Raw genomic sequence first — 19,764 nt, 5'->3', positions numbered from 1 at the left:
AAAGAAATCATAGTATTTTTAACGAAATATAAAGGAAACATACTCAAAAATTAATATTTCGAAATTTTTATATTTCTCTTCTAATATACAGATATGGCTTAACAATGTCATTAGTTTGTAATAAACGAACATTTACAGACACGTTATAATCACCATAAATCAAAGATAATAACATACATGTCACTTCTGGTAAGGTGGGAAGATTTTAATCTTAATCAAATACAAGTTATTTATTAAGCTTACTTAATTTTTTTTTTTCGTCTTTATGTGAATTTCTAACCGACCACCACCACCGGGTAGAAATTATAAGACGATATAAATTTTTTTTATAATGCTTTCCGTTTTTTTTGTACTTTTTTTTGTTACATCTTTCTTGATATATTAATATTCAATTCTATATACCAATGAGCGCATATGGATATTATAATTTGTTTGCCTTCTGTACCTCTTATTATTCTTTCAATTCTTAGACATAACTCATATCAAAAGAATCCCAGAATCGACAAATTCTACGTATATGCATATAATTCTATTATACTCTGTTTTAAATTTACTACAAAGAATTGTGAATCTAAGATTCTTTCAAAATAAGTATTTATCCTTTTGCAAATGTTCTTTTTTTACTCTGGTTCATTTAAGCGCAAACGAGCAAAGTCTTCAAACACGATATTGTCATCATCATCATTTGAATAACAAGAATTCTCATATCGTGTCCTTTCAATACTCTTATTCTTTTTTAAAGTAGCCTTTTCTTTTTCTACAGTTCCTATAATAATAAAGTAATAGTTATAAATGCTATAATAAAACTTGGAAAATAAATTATTTCACTATTATTATTATCACATATATTTGATATTAAAATATTTAATATATGAAATAGTAAAATTTATTTACCAGGAGTTGGGTGCATTAGTTTAAATGGAACATCTGTAACTAATTCACCTCCTAAAGTGCCACAATTCAACTTTACTCGTATGGAGTAAGAGATGACAATGCCCATAGCATCACTAGGAGTTTTACCATCTGCCACCATAGTTGAAGATGCAAGATTCACATCATCATCCTATAATATCAACAAAAGTATATGAAAGTGTGAACAGCAATAAAAATGACATTTGTTTTTAATTATGTTGCATGTTGCATACCTTTAAATGGCCATCAAGAGCAATTCCACGACGATCCTTATTGCTACTAGCTAATGGAACAAGATAAAATTGCTTTGTAAAGGATGCTCCAGGTGTGATTGGACAACCTTCACGTGTTTCTAAACTAGCCACGTGTCGAGAAAATTGAGTATTAACCATTGTCACCTCGCAGTGTTGTACCACGAAGAGCTAAAATATATAGATATTATAATTAAGTGCTAGATACAATACCACTACTATTCTATTACATTATATATATATATATATATGTATATACCTTAATATTTTTGACTGCCTTTCGAGAGTTGTTAGTAACTACAACATTTGCAGCTACTTTTTCTCCATGATAATAGATCTCCCTATCAAGTGTAACTTCCAGATTCAGTTTACCTTGAGAGAAGGTAAATCCTTTTGAAACAAGGGAGGTAGGTAATTTACGTCCTCTTGTAGGTGGAGCATATTGCAATTTCTTTATAGCTAATGCAACAGATGACCTTTTGTGTCCCTATATAAATATTATAAATTACATACATTTTATATACATATAATATACATTATTAATAAATCAACATTTAATTATAATTAGAGTATTACCTTATCTTCCTCATGTTCACCAACATATATCCTGACAGTATATTCTACTCCTAATGGCTTTCCTTGATCATCATCTCCAGGTTGCAATGTAACAGAACTAGGAGAACTTTGTGGGAATTGAAATAAAAATGGATATGCATTTGCTCCAAGACGTTTCAGAAGACGTTCTTGAACAGGTGTCATATCTTGTTTTTCCTTCTTTATTGGAACTATTTGTTCCCGGCATATAACGAGTTCTTTACTGAATTTGACACCCATAACTTCATCTTCCTCGCGTCCATAGCGAAAAGTTGTTGTTACCTAAATAATAAAATAATAAATGGAATGATTTTTTCATGTGCAAAAAGATATATATGTACATAATGTACGGTACTTAGATATGTATATATATACACAATCTTGTACATTAAAGTTCTTTATTCTTATTTCTTACCTGTCCATAAACTTTTCGTCCCTGAAGATAATCATTTTCAACAACAACAATGCCATCAATGGGATCTATGCTATCCAAATGATCAATGAAATCCCTTTTACCAAGATAAACTGTGACTTTCCCTGTAGATAGCAAGATGATTTTTTAATCATGACTTTGAAAACAAACTGTGTCAAAGTAAAACTAATTCTTCTAATATTGTTTCTAAAGAACTATTACATTTTTATATGTTGGTCATTTAATGCTTTATGACTTACCATTTGGAGTTGTTTTCTTGAATACCTTAATGGCTACAACAAAAGTCAAAAACAAGAGAGGAAACATTTGGCACCTTTTCTCCAATTAAATGAACTAGCAGAAGTTTGTTTCCCACCCAGAAGTGACAATCTCTTAGCAAGAACAGGGAACTTCATATAGTCTTGGAGGGGCTTCTTTCCTTGAAGCCATACTACTAATTGTATTAGTTTATTACACAAGTTAGTTAATGAGATTAGAACACATATCTAAGGATTTTGTTACGCATATTGTGGAACTGACTCAGTAGTTCATGTACCTTCAGCTAGAAAACATGGTCAAGCCCATCAGTAGTGTGAATTTATTTCATAATATATGAAATATTTTTTAAATTAATTTAATAAAAAAGTAGTATGTGCAACTACATATATTCAGTTAATTTAAAAAGGCTAAAATAAAGAAGTACACGTGATCAGTCTTATATTTATATTTATTTCAATAATAAGTGCTTACATAATGTAATATGGAGGTATTTTAATTGAAATTAAATCCCTTGAATTCATAAGGAATCGCATCGGTATATTTTCACAAAATTTTTCTTAATGGTAAACAATATTTTTCTGAAGGAGATATTATTTATTATTGACAGTTAGAACCACTTATATTCCTTCCTTTTTTTACATTCAGCAGTCAGCAAACACTTGACATATCATGTATATTGTTGTATGAAAGTATGAACACTAATATTGTGTTCCCAAATTGTTCTGGTAACTAAAAGACACCTTTTTGGGAATGAATAAGGCAATTCTTAATGCCCCCTTTCAAAATGTGATTTTATAGGTAAAGAATTAAAATTTTGTCAATATATAAATGTTAAGTAGTAATAAAAATAAATCATAACATGGTCACAGTAATTCTTTTGGCTAAATACTTGTTCATGCCTAACGGTTTTTTAAAATGAGTGAATGTCATCTTATAACAGAACAAAATGCATGCAGCAACCAAGAAAGCCTCATTCATATATTTAAACCTTTTTTTTTAAAACCAAAAAAAGCAAGGAAACGCGAGATATGATATAAAAATGAAGGGTTATAAACTAAAAATTTAAAAATCGATAACATTAGATATAGTAGAATTATCGCGATAAACATGTCTAATAACAGGCACAATAAAGGTATAGGTATTATATATCCATTATTTACTGTTTTATTATGCTAAAGAAAGTCGTTGCTACCAGGGAACAGAAATATTTGCGAAATTTTATGAAATCTTTATTTCAAATATCCATTTTTGACAATATGTTCGTACAATGCTACATACTATACCTTATCTTGAATTCTTTACAAATTTTTATATTTGTATTTTAACAAGATGATATTTTTGCTAAAAAAAAAAAAAAAGCTAACACATAATAAAAACTCAACAAAATTTAAGTAATCATGACAAATCAATAATCTATTCACGAATAATTTATTTGAGATTTCAAAGATTAGTTCTTAATCTCAAAAAGGAACAAAGTATTATAGATAATTTAGTTCTACAAGTTATGTACGTCATTTAAGTTCGAACACATCCATTTTGGGGGAAATGTTGCTTACATTGAAAATTTACATATGCAATAAATCATACACGCAAAAACAAATATTTCATATCGCAATGGTTAAAATAAGATTTTCAAAATACATTGCGTATATTTATCTTATATTTTACAAAAATTAAATATAACTAAGATTCAACGAAAACAACTTTCCCCGAGAGATATATGTTTTAATTACGTAATCTCTCTTCATATGCACAGTACTTTCTGCCAAAAACCTCAATATACAGTTTTATGTTTGCATTACAAGAGTATTCGCATATGGTTGAGCAATATCTAATACATGTATTATTAAATTAACAAGGAATTATTTGCATCATTGCTTGTCATTTCTTAACACATGCTGTTAAAATGTGCGAGAAATGAACATTTTTTTATCTATTTTTAATCAGTTACGTGATATTACAGAACCCTGTGCAAGTCAAGTTCTTGACTCCAAGCATAGTCATGCACTGCATATAACTCCTATACGTATTCATGTTTGTACATAACTAAAATCTCGTTACAGTTCCCTGATACCAGCGCATTTCTAACATCGGCCAGTACAAATATTGTTAGTTTCAATAGTATACACTGTAGATTTTTGTAGTACGGTTGTTGTTTACTGCAAACCTACTAAACTTACATCACTAATTTTTTTCTTTTTTCTTTTTTTTATTTTTACCAGACACATTTTTCTCAATGTAAGTCGTAGTTTGAATTCTTTAAAGATGTTCTTGAACAAGGTGGTGCTGCATACCTCGATTTAAATTTCAAGCAAAATTTTTCTCACGTGGTAGAAATCTATAATAATAAGAAAAACTAATAGAAAAGCTTATTAAACTTGTTGAAATGAAATGAAACAATTCTTTTACATAATTGATATCAGGCATATAATTCAATCTTATGTTAACATTACATATCTCACCTAATATTCTTCACAGAAACATATTATCCTTATAAATAAGAATCTTGTTTTAGGATAGATCTGAAACATTACACAAAATTAATATGAAATGTATTTCAAAATATAAGGAAAATATTCTCAGAAAACAACAAATTAATCAATATTACTTACAACTTGGCGCAGCTGCAGATTCAAATCTCTTTTGTATCTGATCATAGGTAAATTTAACAAAAGCATCATATTGCTCAGAAAGCTTCATATTTAAGATATGATCATATTCTTCTCGAATCTGTGTCTCCTGCTCTTTAAGCATTCGTTCACAAATCAATCCCACCTATAAAAATCATTTAATTGATCAGACTTCTTGTTTAATAAACTAATTAAAGTTTTATGTTACAAGTAACCTGTCTGAATGTAAATAAAGGTTTCTCTTTTCCACTAGCGCTATAACTACATGAATTTGAACCACAAGCAGATGGGCTTGAAGGACTGGCAGGGCCTTCCATGTCTGAAGAATCACCAGTATTGTTTTGAGGACTAAAATGCAATTGTTTGCGCCGATGCAGTCTCCGGATCTCTTCTCTTATGTTGGCTGCCATCTTTTCTGTATACAAAAAGATTATTTTTATTCAAAATATTGTATTTCTTTAGCGATTTCTAAAGCAATATAATTTCTAAAGTAACTCTAAACAATAAATGTACTTTTTAGAAGTTATGTCCAAATATCAATAATTTAGAACAAAAATTAATTACTGGGATGAAGCAATCAGAAAATGCTAGGAATATGGTAAATTTAAACATAAATACTACAACTTTTAAGTGTATTATTTTAATAATTGACCTATAATATCATAAAATCAAATAATTTCTAAAAACATGAACGTTTATAAATAAGGAGAAAAGGAGAGTTGATTCTCCATGTCCGTTACTACATTACCATATGATTTACGCATCTCCCCCTACCTAAACGCCGCACCTTCCCTCCCCCTTTTAGACGTCGTGAATTCAAGTTTTAAATCGCTGATACGATTTAACCATCCTTTCTCTGTCGTATCGTGGTAAGAAAGAATGAAATAGAAAAAAGAAAAATGGCCGTAACTTATAAGTAATTACCAGGCGTCAGTTTATGGGTTACTTCGCCAAAAGGCGAAGGATTCTGTGGCCTGGAACTAGCTTGAGTGGATGTACCGGGGGAAACACACATTGGTACACATCTTCGTCGTTTACTAGGACGACCATGACTATGTACCGGGTCGAACTCCAAAGATCTCTTTAGAGTGGCGCAGGCCATTTCTCTCCTTTACCGTCCTGTTCACAACTGACACTCAGATTATGGGCTTAGCCCGCGAGCTACGATGATTATGCCGAAAAATACAGCAAAACCACCGTATACGCGCACTGCCTGAGTAGTTTCTTTAACTGCACTCTAATTCTTCTGTCTTCCTTCGTGTCGATCCCCTCGGATTTCTTCGTATTCTGACTAGGCTGCACCAAAACAAACACTGCGGTAAAACAATATGGCTGGCAACCACGGTTTGTCGGCTAGGAACGACCACGGAACGAATGTCTCAACCATTAAAGCACCATCTTTTCACTGGTCACTACTTGCATTCCGAAATGTATACGTCGCAGGCTCAACTAACTTGAGACTCTTCGATTCTGATTGGTCAATATGTTGCATGGTGGCGTCTCTTTGCATTTCCTTCTTCTGATGTATTTTAATTGAAATTCAAAAATCAAAGATTCGGCTGCTTCTAATATATAAATTGTTTTTCTCAAAGTACAATAGCCTTGATATATGTTTTCTTATATAAATCCACAGCTTCCATAAGAATTAACTAATATTTTGGGAGGAATTATTTTCTTTCTAGAAACAGGAATCTCTAAGTTTATTCAAATGGAAAATGCATTTGGAAAACTGCAACAATATTTATGGAATTTTTTTCCTATTCAATTTGCACAAAGATTTTAGTTTCTTTTCAATATGGTCAGTGATTCGTTTAAGAAAAGGATTTTAATTGTAACACTTCTAAGAAATGTATATTCTTTGACACCTATACATACATTGTTATGAATATTAATCTGTAATTATTTGATAATTTCAAACGATTTGCGAAGGATAGTTTACAGAAAATTAGATATTTTACCACACCACTGATGATAATAAAGTATTTTGTAATTATGCTTTGACAATGGGCAATTCTTCAGGTTTGCGTAATAATTTAGATTTTCATTTAAAAGCAGATTCGTAAAGCATGCGCATAACTTTTGTCCACCCCTCTCTTTTCGCTTTAGGGAATTTCAAGCAGTGTCAAGAAGAATCTTCCGCCATTCTATATTTACGATTTTTACCGAATTGTTATACGTTTTATCCGTTTTCTTGCAGCCCGTCCAAAAAAGCGAGGAATAATGACAACAGTGAATCCTGTGGTGATAGCAGCTACGGCCAGACATACAGCGACAGTAAGCGGAAAATCTCTTCAAGATGTCTCTTTTTTGGTTATGCCTGGCGCAAAGTGATTTTTAATTAACCATAAGTTAATTATTCTTGACATAATTTTATCATACAAATTCTAAGTATGTGCTTGATATTTTTATAACTCTAGTTTTCTTTTATATTTGAGATTTGAATTATTTTTTTAAATTGAAATCTATCAGTATCAAAAATAATTTTCAAAAAATTAATACTGTAGTTTTAAATACTTTTATTCAATAAATACGCACATAGTTTGAAGAAGTAGAAGAAATTAATAGTATATGTTCCTATAACTGATTTTATTATTTCTATATAGTATAATTTTATTTTTGTTTCAGCTTATATTTTTCCATGGATTGGGTGATACAGGGTAAATAGCAACTTTTATGATTATATAATATATCAATTTTATAATCTCTTAATTTATTAAATGTATTTTATAGTCATGGTTGGGCTAGCTCAATGGGAGCAGTAAGATCTCCTCACATTAAAGTTATTTGTCCAACTGCGTATGTATAATTGATATAAAAATAACACTATATGACTCAATAAGAGCTCTTAGTAATTTTATCTAAGTATCTTTTTTTTAATTTTTATCTAGGTAGTAAATATATCATTTAGCTTTATCATTTTAGGCCTACAATGCCAGTAACATTAAATGCAGGATTTAGAATGCCTTCTTGGTAAGTAAGTAATATGTAATATAATAAATTAATTTACAATTCTTATTAATCATATGAACTTATATAATAATTCATTAATAGAATAATATGTATATCAATAAATGTAGGTTTGATTTACGATCTTTGGAACCAAGTGGGCCTGAAGATGAAGAAGGTATTCGCAGAGCTGCAGAAATGGTACATTCTTTAATTGCAGAAGAAGTTGCAGCAGGAATACCCACAAAACGTATTGTTCTTGGAGGTTTTAGTCAGGGTGGTGCTCTTGCTATATATAGTGCTCTTACATTTCCAGAACCTTTAGCTGGTGTTATAGCTTTATCAGCTTGGCTTCCTTTGCATCAAAAATTCCCTGCTGTGTGTATATTCACACTACATTCATGCTTAATATTTTACAATATAACATTTATAACATTACATATCTTATAGGATGCAATAGGAAATAAAAATACTCCACTACTGCAATGTCATGGTGATTGTGATCCAATAGTGCCATACAGATGGGGTCAATTGACTGCATCAGTTCTCAAACAATTTATGACACAAACAGAATTCAAAACATATAGAGGGATGATGCATGCGTCTTGTGATGAGGTAAGCAGCATCTTAGCTTTCATAAAATTTTTGTATTGTAATTACTTCATATAATAATCACTTCCACAGGAAATGCGCGACATGAAGAAATTCATTGAAAAAGTTTTGAAGCCGTAATATTTTAACTAAATATATTAATATTTTAAACATTAAACTTATTACTTTACTGTTCTTTATTAAAAATTAATTACTTCCAACTTTTTCACTGTTACTTAATTCTAGCGCTTGGTGAAGGAGTAAAAACAGCAGTAGGTGGAGTGTTGTAGGTGGAAATGTTTCTAATCTTAAAAAAGAAAGCAAGCAGAAATAGCAATGAATTTATCATTTGTGTAAATTATATCTGAATGAACTACTTCTGTTTTATGATACCAAAGTTACTATTGTAATATTCCCAGTTTCTAATTTTACAAAACAAATTAACAATCACAAGATTCTTATATCTAATTCTAAATGCTTTAATATATATGAAAGATGATAATATTAAGGCATAGCAAATTGTTTTAAATGCATTTTTTTATAAAATTGTAATTTTTTTAATTTGCATTGTGCACTTTGAATTTAAAAATTATTTAATATTATACAAACACTTTCTATCTTTCTGATAGCAAAAATTCATTAGTTATTTCCAGATAAAGCTTCCTTTTCTTAATAGATATAATAATATCCAATAGTTAATTTTATTGCGTTTACGTTTAATTAAAACGTTTAAAAGCCTTAAGTTATAGAAGCATTTAAATATTCTTTATAAAATTAAATATATATACATATATTTATTTACATTTCATGTAAGTTATATATAATGTACAAATACACTGCTATTTATAAAATAATAATTTTTGTAGAAATATCTAGGGACAGTAATATGGCCATGTAATCTGTGATTACAAAATATAATTTTGAAATCAGCGAACTCTGTAATTTTTAGCATGTGCAAGTGCTAGTTGTGAAGAAATATATATGTCAAATATGATAACATTGTGAACATGTGTATAGTGCAAAAGTACTATCTTTATAGGTCTCATATTTTAGGTTTACCGAAATGGTACTATTAAGAATAAAAAGGATTGCGATTATAATCAGTTACAAAACAAGTATTTAACTGAAAAGCAATACTAGCTGTGTAATAAAAAGTAAGGATCATCATTTGTAACATTTACTTGTATTATTAAAACAGAACGGATCATACTTGTTAAACAGCTACTCTTCTTCTTTGATATTTATTTAAGGACGTATGATATAAACATTGTAAATATAAAATTAGTTTTCTTATGTCGTACCATCTTTATGTGTCTAAGGTAATCTCTTCATTTGAAAATCTTGCTGTATATATTATTACTGCAGAATAATAAATTTTTTGATTTGTGTAAATTGTGTGAAAACATATATTTCACTAACAATATTAAATCAAATAACTTATTGTTCTCTATAAAATACACTGAAATATGAAGCAGATATATTCAAGATTTTTAAATTTATTCTTTATGGATATTTTATATAATTTCATAACTAATTTATATTATTACCGAGAGAAATTGATAAGATCCGATCTTCCGGTATCAACAAGAATACTGTTGCATTTTTACACAATGTTGGAGAAAATTCTTGGTGCTCAGGAACACCATATATTTACAGACAGATATACAAGTTATACATTGTCGGAAGAATTACGGAAACTGATATGTCATTTGACCGAGACGATCCTAACAAATATGAAGAATTTGCCAAATCTTATAAAGAAACCAAAATTTTATAATAAATCTATAATAGCATACCGGGAAGGCGATACTTTAGATTTAGCACTGAAAGACAAGACGGTCGTGACATGTCTAACCAATTGGTATAATCCAGGATTAACTCCTATAAAAATAATTTTACGAGGTAGAGTTGAAGTTAAAGTGAAAAAAAAAAAAAAAAAAATAAAAATGCTATAATAAACTACATAATATATACATGGGTGGCGTTGATCGTGCCGATCAATATACCTCAACATACTATCTCTTAAGGAAATCCTTGAAATAGTTGTAAAAAGTATTTTTTTGGAGCCTAGAAATAGATATAGATGGAAAACTACATGTCATTTTAACAAGAATTAGGAAGAATTGCAGGGTCTGCTCTTGATGAAATGAGTCCAGCAAAACACTAATATTTAAGAAATTTTTCTCTTTGAGACGTAAACATACATGAAAATGAAAAATATAAAAGTTTTATAATTAATTCTAAGTTAGAGGTGGGGAATTCATTAAATATGCCGCGGAATGTCTCGAGTTGTCAATTCATCCGAAATGAAAGTAATCTCGAGTTCAAAAGGTTAATTTAATGTATACAATTATATCGTAAGCATTCACTGTACATAATATCATTAAAATAGGAGAAACTTATTTCTCAAACTTTATTCTGAATAACCACTCATGCTTATAATGGATAATAAAAATTTATCCGATATTTTATGTTCGGTGGATAACGGAATACTAAACATTAGATTAAATCGACCAAAAAATAAAAATGCTATTACTATTTCTGTAAGTAACCGTTAAAATTTAGTATTAAAATTTAATTTATTATTATAAACTTTGTCTAGAGATTAGAGTACATATTACAATAACATGTAATGGTGCAAAAGTTAGATTTTTAGATCTTACATAAAGAGCGAAATTAAATGTAATTTTTAAAATAGTAATTTTATCCAGCAGTTATTACACAATATATAATTAATGTCTAGTTCGTAGTTTATAAGTACAATAATCTATGTTTACATATAAAGAGTTTCATCAATAATGCTGCTATTAAACTTGTCCTTCATGTGTTAGATGTACAAAGATTTAATAAAAATTCTACACGAATCTATTCAAAATAGTACCATATATATAGTCATCTTAACTGGTAATGGAAGTTTCTTCAGTAGTGGCAATGATTTTAAATCGTTATTAACAAGCCAAAATGAAGATGATTTTGATATCAAAAGTATAATTAATGTCTTTAAGTAAGTATTTGTAAACATGTTAATCTTTAATTCTTTAATATCACAAACTTAAATTTTAATAATAATCTTTTAAATAACTTTTCAGAGAATTTATAGAAATGTTAATTAGATATCCTAAACTTTTAGTAGCTGTTGTAAATGGTCCTGCAATTGGAATTGCAGTAACAATGCTTCCATTATTCGACATTGTATATGCAGCAGATAGTGTAAATAATTATTAGTTACATATTATTAGTCCCCGTTGTAGTTCATTATGTTCATTAAATTATGTTTAATCTGTAGTTATTCATTATCTTATAGGCTTATTTTGAAACACCATTTACAAGATTAGGCCTTAGTGCAGAAGGATGTTCTACATATACATTTCCTAATATATTTGGGAAGTCTAAGGTATTTAAAATTGTGAACTTATATTTGTGATTAAATTACAATTCTTAAATAATTTTTAGGCTAGTGAAATGTTATATTTAGGATATAAAATGAGTGCACTTGAAGCTAAACACTATGGTTTCATTAATGAAGTATACAAATATCAAAATTTAGATGAAGTTTGGACCTATTTAAAAAAGTTGACTAAACTTTCATTAGAGGTATATTTTGATCTAATCTGTTTTACATAAAATGCAAGATACTGATACAATTATTTCAAATAAATGTCTTCTTTCAGTCTATATTGGCAATTAAATGTTTAGTTAACAGATGGAATAAAGACATTTTATTGAAAGTTAATGAAGAAGAAATAACTGAACTTATAAAACGTTTACAATCTCCTGAGTGCATAGAAAGATTAATAAGTGTTACATTACATAAAAACAAACTTTAAGTACTTAATTTTACATTTGCTGTCATTATATATATATAATTATTGTATTTTCATGACATGAAATATAAATATTTGTTTTATCATTTCAATCTGTCCTATTTACTAAAGAATTTTTAAATATAAAAGTTATATTTTCAGATACTTCTGATAGCATAATTTCCTACAAAATATTTAGAAATAATTATTAATTTGATAACTAGTTTTAATATTCAGTATTAAATTATTCTTACTTGAATTATTTTATCCGAAATTGGTTGTTGGTAATGTTCCCATTTCAAAAGCTGGTTTATGGTGAAATTTGATTTTAACGTTTTATCTCCTAGAAATTGATAACCTGTAGCATCTTTTTGATGTAATTTTTCTGATGTTTCCTCTGATTTTTTATAGCCGTTGCAAGAACAGTTCATTAAATCATGCGTTAAACAATTCGTATTCGCTGCTAATGTAAATAAATCCTACAGATATTACAAATATTATAAATTATTTGATACTGCTTCAAAATGTACAATGTTTAAAATACATAAATAAATAGACCTTCAATTCACTCATAGACAACTTAAAAGAAGATGAGGGATTTAGGTCTACCACAGTTTCATTTAAACTCGCTTTGCTAATTTGTCTTTGAAATATTTTTTCTTCAATAGTACCAGTTGTTAGTAATCTACAAGTTTTACTTATATTGTTATAAGAATATCTGTAACATGTAGATATTTGTTTCTAACTTAAAATATCCAAACCGTAATATGTAAACATCTTTTTTTTGGCCATCCCTCCAAATTCTTGCCATAGCTTGTGAATCAGATGCTGGATTCCAGTCTGAATCAAATAATATAAGTCGAGATGCGCCAGGTAAATTTAATCCAACTCCACCAGCTTTTGCACTTAATAAAAATACTTCTAGAATAGTTGCATAAACATTCAGAAAATGTTAGGTGACTGTTAAATTAAAAATAGTATAGATTATACTAACTACTGTTATCACTGGTTGAATTAAACCGTTCTATAATCTTAGATCTTGTATTACTTGTTGTACTACCATCTAATCTAAGAAATTGTAAGCCTTCTCTATTACAAACAGTTTCCAATATATCAAGTGTTTGTGTATAATATGAAACTAATACTAATTTTTCTTCCGTTTTTTTTAAATTTCTCAATAATGTTTGTACAATTGAAATTTTTCCACAGTATACTGTTTTTGTACTATCTTTTATATTAGAAGTTTTATGTATACCTTTTGAATCAGTACAGAAAAGCTCAGTTTTTTCATTATAAAATAATTCTGGGTGATTACAAATCTTTTTTAGAGCTGTTATTACTGTTAAATGTGGTATGTTATTATTTGATAGACTTTTATTGAACCATGAATCCGTAACTTGCGAATATAAATCTTGTTGCTCGATCGATAAACGGCAAAATACAATTAATTCATGCTTAGAAGGTAAGTACTTATTAATTGTTTCTTGTGTACGACGTAATATAAAGCATTTAGTTTTTTCACGTAATTCCTTAGCTCTTTCAGTTCCAAGAGATACAACATGGTCTGGTGCAGTAGGACATTGTGATGCAACAATAGGTTTTTCGTAATAATTTTTAAATTCAGAATTACTACCTAATATAGTAGGGTTTACAAAATCAATCAAAGTAAAAAATTCTTGCAAATTATTTTGTATTGGAGTTCCAGTCAAAAGAATTCTTCTTTTACACTTCAAGTTATATAAAATCTAGAAAAATATAATATATTAAAATTTTATATATCTCACATACTTTATAGTATTAAACATACATATAATCATATATTAGTTATTGTTTCTTTCTGAATTAAAATTAAATATTGATACCTTTGCTGCTTTTATATCATTATTTTTTAATCTATGTCCTTCATCACATATAATTAAATTAAAAGGTATTTCTTTGATTTCTTGTTCACATCTGGTAAGCAGATCATAACTAATAATCATAACCGAGTTTCTTATATGTTTTTTGAAATCTTTTGACTTGTTTTTGGCGTCTACAACATATGGAGATATCCTATGGAAACCCAACCAATGCTTAAACTCTTTATTCCAATTGTTACACAAACAACTAGGAGTTACTATTAATATATATTTTAATATTGGATATCCATATGGTCCTTTCTTTAACAATGTCCAAATAATTGTAATGCATTGTAATGTTTTACCAAGCCCCATTTCATCAGCCAAAATTGCTCCAAAATAATTAGATACCTTTAAGCCCATAATACATTCATATAGAAATACAATACCATGACGTTGATGTGGTCTAAGTACATTTACTAAACAGGTATCTACGAATACTTCTGTTTCATTTTCTGACATATCATGATTTACCCAACTTTTTGAATTATTTACAGATGGCATTACCAGTGGACAGCATCTCAATTTTAGTTCTTTAATAAGATATGAAGATTAATATATTTTATACATTATAAAATTTAGTTTCATAATGTACCTTTATTCATTTTAGTACATCATACCTTTATATAATGGCTTTAAAGGAAGATATGGATTAGAACTTGAAGTTTTCAACTTCTTTATGGGCGGTTCTGAAACTTTTTCTAAGATAGATTTATTGGACATGTATTTGGATGTTGCTCTGTCAATTATCTATAAATATTTTAATATCACTTTTATACAATGGTTCAAATAAGCCAATTATTAATATAAATACATTCATTTTTACCTCAATTTCTTTATTATCTATGTACATTCTAAAGCCCTCTATCAAAACTTCTGGATTAATTGTAGTTTTATGAATAACACTGCCTTCTATATCCTGTTTAATGTAAAAATATATAGCTTGTTTATAACTTTAATAAAAAAATCTTTTATATACAGTTTGTACAAATACATCACCTTTAAGACTGCATGTTTTCCTGTAACTTCCAATGTTCCATCATTTTCCCATCTTTTATGTTTTCTCATAGACTTTTTACCGATTACTACATTAAAGATACTAGAAAAGGGAATAATCGAATTATTAAAAACAAAATTATTATTTAAATGAATTAAAAATTTATGTACATACGCTGTATTACTATCAGTAATAATGGATAAACCTTCTTTAACAATAGTTGCATTATTTTCTTTTCTCTTAATTGAAGCATTATCTTCCCGTTTTTCCTCCTTATGATTGATAACAGGTTTTTTAAATAAATTAAGAATTTTTTTAGTGCTTCTAATAAAAGTTTGCTCTGAATTTTCTGTTAAAACATTGGTATTTTCTAAACCTTTTTCAGATTTGGCACACACTGGCTGTTGATATTTCAAAGTTGATTTAAAATTTTTATTTAAATTATTGCGATACATGTTAGATGCTTGTATAACACATTATAATATTTTATATTTGAAATACTTTATAACTGAAATATACAACATAACGCGCACTAGTTACAGATTAATTAAAGTTACAAATATTAAAATCTGCTTATCTCAGAATGCTATTATTCTAACAGTGCTTACTTTTAGTACTATTTGGTATTCCCGCGTAAGAGAATAATAGTAATTTTTAAATTAATACTATGAAGCAAACTTGACATCTCATTTTCATTTCTAGTGTAAGGATAAAAGGAAGCAGAACATAATGTAATAAATAACAAATATATTTATTATTAATGAATATGAAGTCAAATGATGATAAAATAATTTTTTAAATAATTTTTTTCAGTTTGGAAGATAATGTAAAGGTTGTTTTCATGAAAACAACAGTAAAGTAAACTGCTGTTAGTCATATTGTATGTTCCCATCTAATTTGTAGATGTGTGTAATCTCATATTTGGAAAAATTTAGATTGGAAATATTTGTACCTACTAGCATGAGTATAGTTAAATCGTTTCAAATTTGAAGGACGAGATGTTTCGAGAACATTATGGTGCTTCCAAATAAGGTATGAAAAAATCGTAGTGCGTGTAAAAAGTGAATTTACGAATAAACTGAGAGGAAATAATTTATGTACTTCTTTTCAGAAGTTTCGCCACAGATGAAACAACTAGTTTAAATACATCTCTAACAACAAAGTAAAGAGGATGTATTGCCTACAGTGGCTAATTCCAGTGCTCCTGATACCAAAACCAGTAAATCCAACACTGCTGCAAACGCATGTCATGTTTATGGCACTTTATCTAATTGGATTCTTCCTAGAACGAAAACCATGCACTGTTTGTAGTTTAGTATTTCTTCTTGCAGTTTTCCTAATTTGTTATAGTGGCATTGGTAATTGTTTCCTTTGGAGTACAAATTGTGATACAGTGAGATGTGACAATAGCTAAGGTTATTAGAACGTTCATCCTAGGTTAAAAAATTGCCTCCACTTTCATTTCTTTTAGAAGAATATGTCTAATTAATTCATCGATAACAACATAACCTATTCATAGAATTCATATGTATTACATATACATGATTCTTATTAATTGTATGCAAATATAATTTTATGGTTTTAATCATAACTTTTATAGATGTTACACATGATATATATATATTTGTAATGTACATATGTACATGAATATGTACATATATGCTTACAATACCATGTATTTATACATACAGAAGATAAAAACATACAAACTTGCTAGGTCACAAAAAGTTTGCATGAAATTAAGAAACTTCCAAGTGTAAAATTATGACAATTCAATATTATAGAATTAAGATACATCTTTTTGTATATACAACTAAGTTTAATTCCATTTAATTTAATCCTATTACTTGATTGTACACTGTGTAACATTATTCGTTTATTTAAAGATGTTCTTTTTCTTATAAATTGTATACTCAAAAAATTGATGTTTTCGCAATTTCTTTAATTTGGTTAAACGTATAAGAAACTGTTCTATAAATAAAATTCACTATTAAACTAAATATAAATGTCAAATTTAGGAACATCAAACACTTTGAAATATAATATCATTCATTACGAATGTTAAATTAAAATTTTGAGCTTAATTATTGTTTATATATTATTCTAAATAAATAATTCAGCAGTACAATTGGTAATTATTGAATGAAAAAACTAGGGGTATTACAATATAATATTAAATAAATATAAACACAAACAAATATGACAAGCGATAGAAATATATATTGCGCTAAGAAATAAAGTTTAAGTTAGTTCGTTTTAACATCTATCTAAAGCATCAATTTTATGTAAAATTTGTTAATGGTAATTTATAACACCTATTTATTTTTTGAAGCATAGCGAATATGGAAAATGAACAAAATATATATGACGTGCTTGTTATAAATATACCTTTCCATTAAATGTAGGTACTAGTATTTCACCATAAAGATGAAGAAAGTAGAAGACATTGATGCAATAATCAAAAAGAACTTGAAAAATTTTGCATTGAAAGATAAAAAAGCTATGAAACAAAAAGCAACATCATACTGCCAGTATATATTAAAACCATTTCTCAAAAAAATTCTGTCAACTAATTGAAGAAGAGTTACAAAACTTTTGATGAAATTCTTGCTTTAGCACAAATATATATCTACAATGTTTCCTATTCTACCTTTGGTTTTGTCAAAAATGATATATTTATTTAGCAAACTTATAATTTCAATATTTTGTAATTGTATAATAATTGCCTACTGTTTGCTTCCAGTTATGACTTTACATGTTAATAACAACTATAATTATACAATTTGTAAGTAAATGTACAATTTTATAATGCGACATAAAATAAAATAAAAGATTATTATGATAAACATGTTTTATCTTGATCTTTACTTATTAATCCCTAAAACTTGTATCTATTGAAATTACTATTCAAAATGTAAGGATATTAAAATAGCAATGCTTGTATATTACGAAATGTTTATTTATTTTACATTAAAATATTATTGTGGTTTACCACGACCGAAACCACCGCGGAATTCAACATCTCCAGTACCAGCACCTACATCAGCTTTTTTATCACCAGGACCAGCTGGGCCTCCAGGACCTCGTCTATATCCAGCACGATCTTCTGTGGGTCTAGATGCTTCACTTCTTGCACCTGTTGTAGGTCTTGGCCTTGTAGTTTCTGATCTGGTTTGCCTTTTAAGTGTGGAAGGTACTATTTCAGGTGGTAAATGTAAGTATCCACGCAAATATTCAATACCTTCATTTGTTAAATACCAGTAAAAATGTCTCCAAGCAAACTGTTCTTTAACATACCCTTTAGATTTCAAAGACTGAAAAAATAAATAAGAGATATAGATTTTAACAATATAACAAATTAAATCATATCAAGCATGCAATATAAAATTATATCGCGTGTAATTATTACCTGCATAGCCTTAATAACTTGAAGATTTGGAATACATTCCAATTCTGGATGTTTTGGTGCATGATAATCTTTCTTAGCAACCATAACACCTTCTTTAAAAAGGTACTCATAAATTGCAACACGGTTCTTTTTTGGCATCAACATTCTAAAAATAATAAAAACATAATTAAAAACTAGTTACTGTGAACTTAATGATATAATTACTTTAGACCAAAAATGAGAAGGAATTAATGGTCTATTTTCTGTGAACAATATGTTATAAAGTGAAAGAAATGTATAACTAGAAAAATATATACGAATAAAAAAAGACTAAGAACTTGTTCAATTTATCACAGACAAACAATTTGAGAGGTTAGCTTTGATACGACGTTTTGACGCTTATCTCTCACGTGTTAGAAGTAATTTTAATGTGTTCGTTTTATCATAAAAAAAACCATGTCTTTTATTTCAAATCATAAAAGGTATTGACATTATAAACTAGTATTGCACTTGAAATTAGAGAAAGACAAACATTATTTTAGGTTATCACTATAACATCAATATTGTTTGTTACGATAATGAATAAAAACACAAATCATATAGCAATTTTTCAATTTGTCACAGAGTAAATAATTTAACAAACCTCCTATTTTTTGTTTAAATTGAAAATTAAAAGCGATTAAGATAGATATTTAGAGAAATCTAACATACTTGACGCTTCAACAGTAGACTTCTGTCGGAAAGAAAAATTTCAGGAGTTCGATATTTCGCATGCACAAATCGATATATCGTGATGTATCGAGATTAACCGGAAATAGCGAATATATAATGGAAACATTTAAATTTCTTTAAATTTATTTTTATATTAAAAATATAATTCCCATGCGAAATTATAAACTTTTATTTTGTCTTATAAATTACATATGTATCACGTAAAATTTACTATTTGAATCTGCTCTTCGAATTCGAAAAATGTAACTTTATTGTATGAAGGAATATATATAATATATTTAATGTACACAATGCAAATTCTAGATATTTATTAATAATGAAATGCTGAAAT

The 19,764-nt window shown here is 28.1% G+C and overlaps 7 protein-coding genes across 11 annotated transcripts; 3 read left to right on the top strand and 4 right to left on the bottom strand.

Moving 5' to 3' along the window:
- Nucleotides 1-50: 50 nt before the first annotated feature.
- On the bottom strand, nucleotides 51-2,585 carry Arr2 (arrestin 2). Its single transcript, XM_069112286.1, has 7 exons — nucleotides 2,430-2,585; nucleotides 2,173-2,294; nucleotides 1,740-2,039; nucleotides 1,423-1,650; nucleotides 1,146-1,334; nucleotides 895-1,063; nucleotides 51-766 (listed from the first exon to the last, which is right to left on the bottom strand). The coding sequence occupies exons 1-7, from the start codon at nucleotides 2,494-2,496 to the stop codon at nucleotides 621-623; spliced, it is 1,221 nt and encodes a 406-aa protein (XP_068968387.1). The 5' UTR covers nucleotides 2,497-2,585; the 3' UTR covers nucleotides 51-620.
- A 293-nt stretch (nucleotides 2,586-2,878) lies between these two features.
- Nucleotides 2,879-6,534, bottom strand: akirin. The gene is made up of 5 exons (XM_069112288.1): nucleotides 6,003-6,534; nucleotides 5,294-5,493; nucleotides 5,061-5,223; nucleotides 4,911-4,970; nucleotides 2,879-4,786 (listed from the first exon to the last, which is right to left on the bottom strand). Exons 1-4 carry the CDS (start codon nucleotides 6,178-6,180, stop codon nucleotides 4,960-4,962), a joined length of 552 nt encoding a protein of 183 aa, XP_068968389.1. The 5' UTR covers nucleotides 6,181-6,534; the 3' UTR covers nucleotides 2,879-4,786; nucleotides 4,911-4,959.
- Nucleotides 6,535-7,156: 622 nt separating this feature from the next.
- On the top strand, nucleotides 7,157-9,833 carry Apt1 (Acyl-protein thioesterase 1). 2 transcript variants are annotated; one of them, XM_069112006.1, is made up of 7 exons: nucleotides 7,157-7,352; nucleotides 7,704-7,735; nucleotides 7,809-7,874; nucleotides 8,001-8,048; nucleotides 8,156-8,402; nucleotides 8,475-8,639; nucleotides 8,709-9,833. In XM_069112006.1, exons 1-7 carry the CDS (start codon nucleotides 7,299-7,301, stop codon nucleotides 8,754-8,756), a joined length of 660 nt encoding a protein of 219 aa, XP_068968107.1. In that variant the 5' UTR covers nucleotides 7,157-7,298; the 3' UTR covers nucleotides 8,757-9,833. The 2 variants fall into 2 exon arrangements, with proteins under 2 accessions (XP_068968107.1, XP_068968108.1); XM_069112007.1 differs by having other exon boundaries at nucleotides 7,344-7,466.
- A 735-nt stretch (nucleotides 9,834-10,568) lies between these two features.
- On the top strand, nucleotides 10,569-12,531 carry LOC138179336 (enoyl-CoA delta isomerase 2). 2 transcript variants are annotated; one of them, XM_069112005.1, is made up of 6 exons: nucleotides 10,569-10,946; nucleotides 11,447-11,619; nucleotides 11,705-11,825; nucleotides 11,920-12,009; nucleotides 12,069-12,209; nucleotides 12,287-12,531. In XM_069112005.1, exons 2-6 carry the CDS (start codon nucleotides 11,447-11,449, stop codon nucleotides 12,440-12,442), a joined length of 681 nt encoding a protein of 226 aa, XP_068968106.1. In that variant the 5' UTR covers nucleotides 10,569-10,946; the 3' UTR covers nucleotides 12,443-12,531. The 2 variants fall into 2 exon arrangements, with proteins under 2 accessions (XP_068968106.1, XP_068968105.1); XM_069112004.1 differs by having other exon boundaries at nucleotides 10,570-11,158.
- Nucleotides 12,463-15,998, bottom strand: LOC138179332 (DNA repair and recombination protein RAD54B). Its single transcript, XM_069112001.1, has 10 exons — nucleotides 15,488-15,998; nucleotides 15,316-15,415; nucleotides 15,143-15,235; nucleotides 14,937-15,066; nucleotides 14,281-14,849; nucleotides 13,413-14,163; nucleotides 13,180-13,339; nucleotides 12,977-13,103; nucleotides 12,673-12,897; nucleotides 12,463-12,602 (listed from the first exon to the last, which is right to left on the bottom strand). Exons 1-10 carry the CDS (start codon nucleotides 15,766-15,768, stop codon nucleotides 12,528-12,530), a joined length of 2,511 nt encoding a protein of 836 aa, XP_068968102.1. The 5' UTR covers nucleotides 15,769-15,998; the 3' UTR covers nucleotides 12,463-12,527.
- Nucleotides 15,999-16,134: 136 nt separating this feature from the next.
- Nucleotides 16,135-18,159, top strand: bc10 (BLCAP apoptosis inducing factor bc10). Of its 2 annotated transcripts, none has more exons than XM_069112011.1 (2): nucleotides 16,135-16,345; nucleotides 16,428-18,159. In XM_069112011.1, the coding sequence occupies exon 2, from the start codon at nucleotides 16,485-16,487 to the stop codon at nucleotides 16,725-16,727; it is 243 nt and encodes an 80-aa protein (XP_068968112.1). In that variant the 5' UTR covers nucleotides 16,135-16,345; nucleotides 16,428-16,484; the 3' UTR covers nucleotides 16,728-18,159. The 2 variants fall into 2 exon arrangements, with proteins under 2 accessions (XP_068968112.1, XP_068968111.1); XM_069112010.1 differs by having other exon boundaries at nucleotides 16,425-18,159.
- A 92-nt stretch (nucleotides 18,160-18,251) lies between these two features.
- Nucleotides 18,252-19,495, bottom strand: LOC138179338 (small ribosomal subunit protein eS10). Of its 2 annotated transcripts, none has more exons than XM_069112009.1 (3): nucleotides 19,413-19,495; nucleotides 18,723-18,867; nucleotides 18,252-18,627 (listed from the first exon to the last, which is right to left on the bottom strand). In XM_069112009.1, exons 2-3 carry the CDS (start codon nucleotides 18,864-18,866, stop codon nucleotides 18,292-18,294), a joined length of 480 nt encoding a protein of 159 aa, XP_068968110.1. In that variant the 5' UTR covers nucleotide 18,867; nucleotides 19,413-19,495; the 3' UTR covers nucleotides 18,252-18,291. The 2 variants fall into 2 exon arrangements, with proteins under 2 accessions (XP_068968110.1, XP_068968109.1); XM_069112008.1 differs by having other exon boundaries at nucleotides 19,345-19,454.
- Between the last annotated feature and the right edge of the window lie 269 nt (nucleotides 19,496-19,764).

The sequence above is a fragment of the Bombus flavifrons genome, chromosome 4 (genome assembly GCF_040668555.2).
Source record: "Bombus flavifrons isolate JBK064 chromosome 4, iyBomFlav1_principal, whole genome shotgun sequence".
In the NCBI taxonomy this organism is placed as follows: Eukaryota; Metazoa; Arthropoda; class Insecta; order Hymenoptera; family Apidae; genus Bombus; species Bombus flavifrons.
Note: the sequence above shows the minus strand (reverse complement) of the source record. Positions and strands in the feature narration are given on the sequence as shown.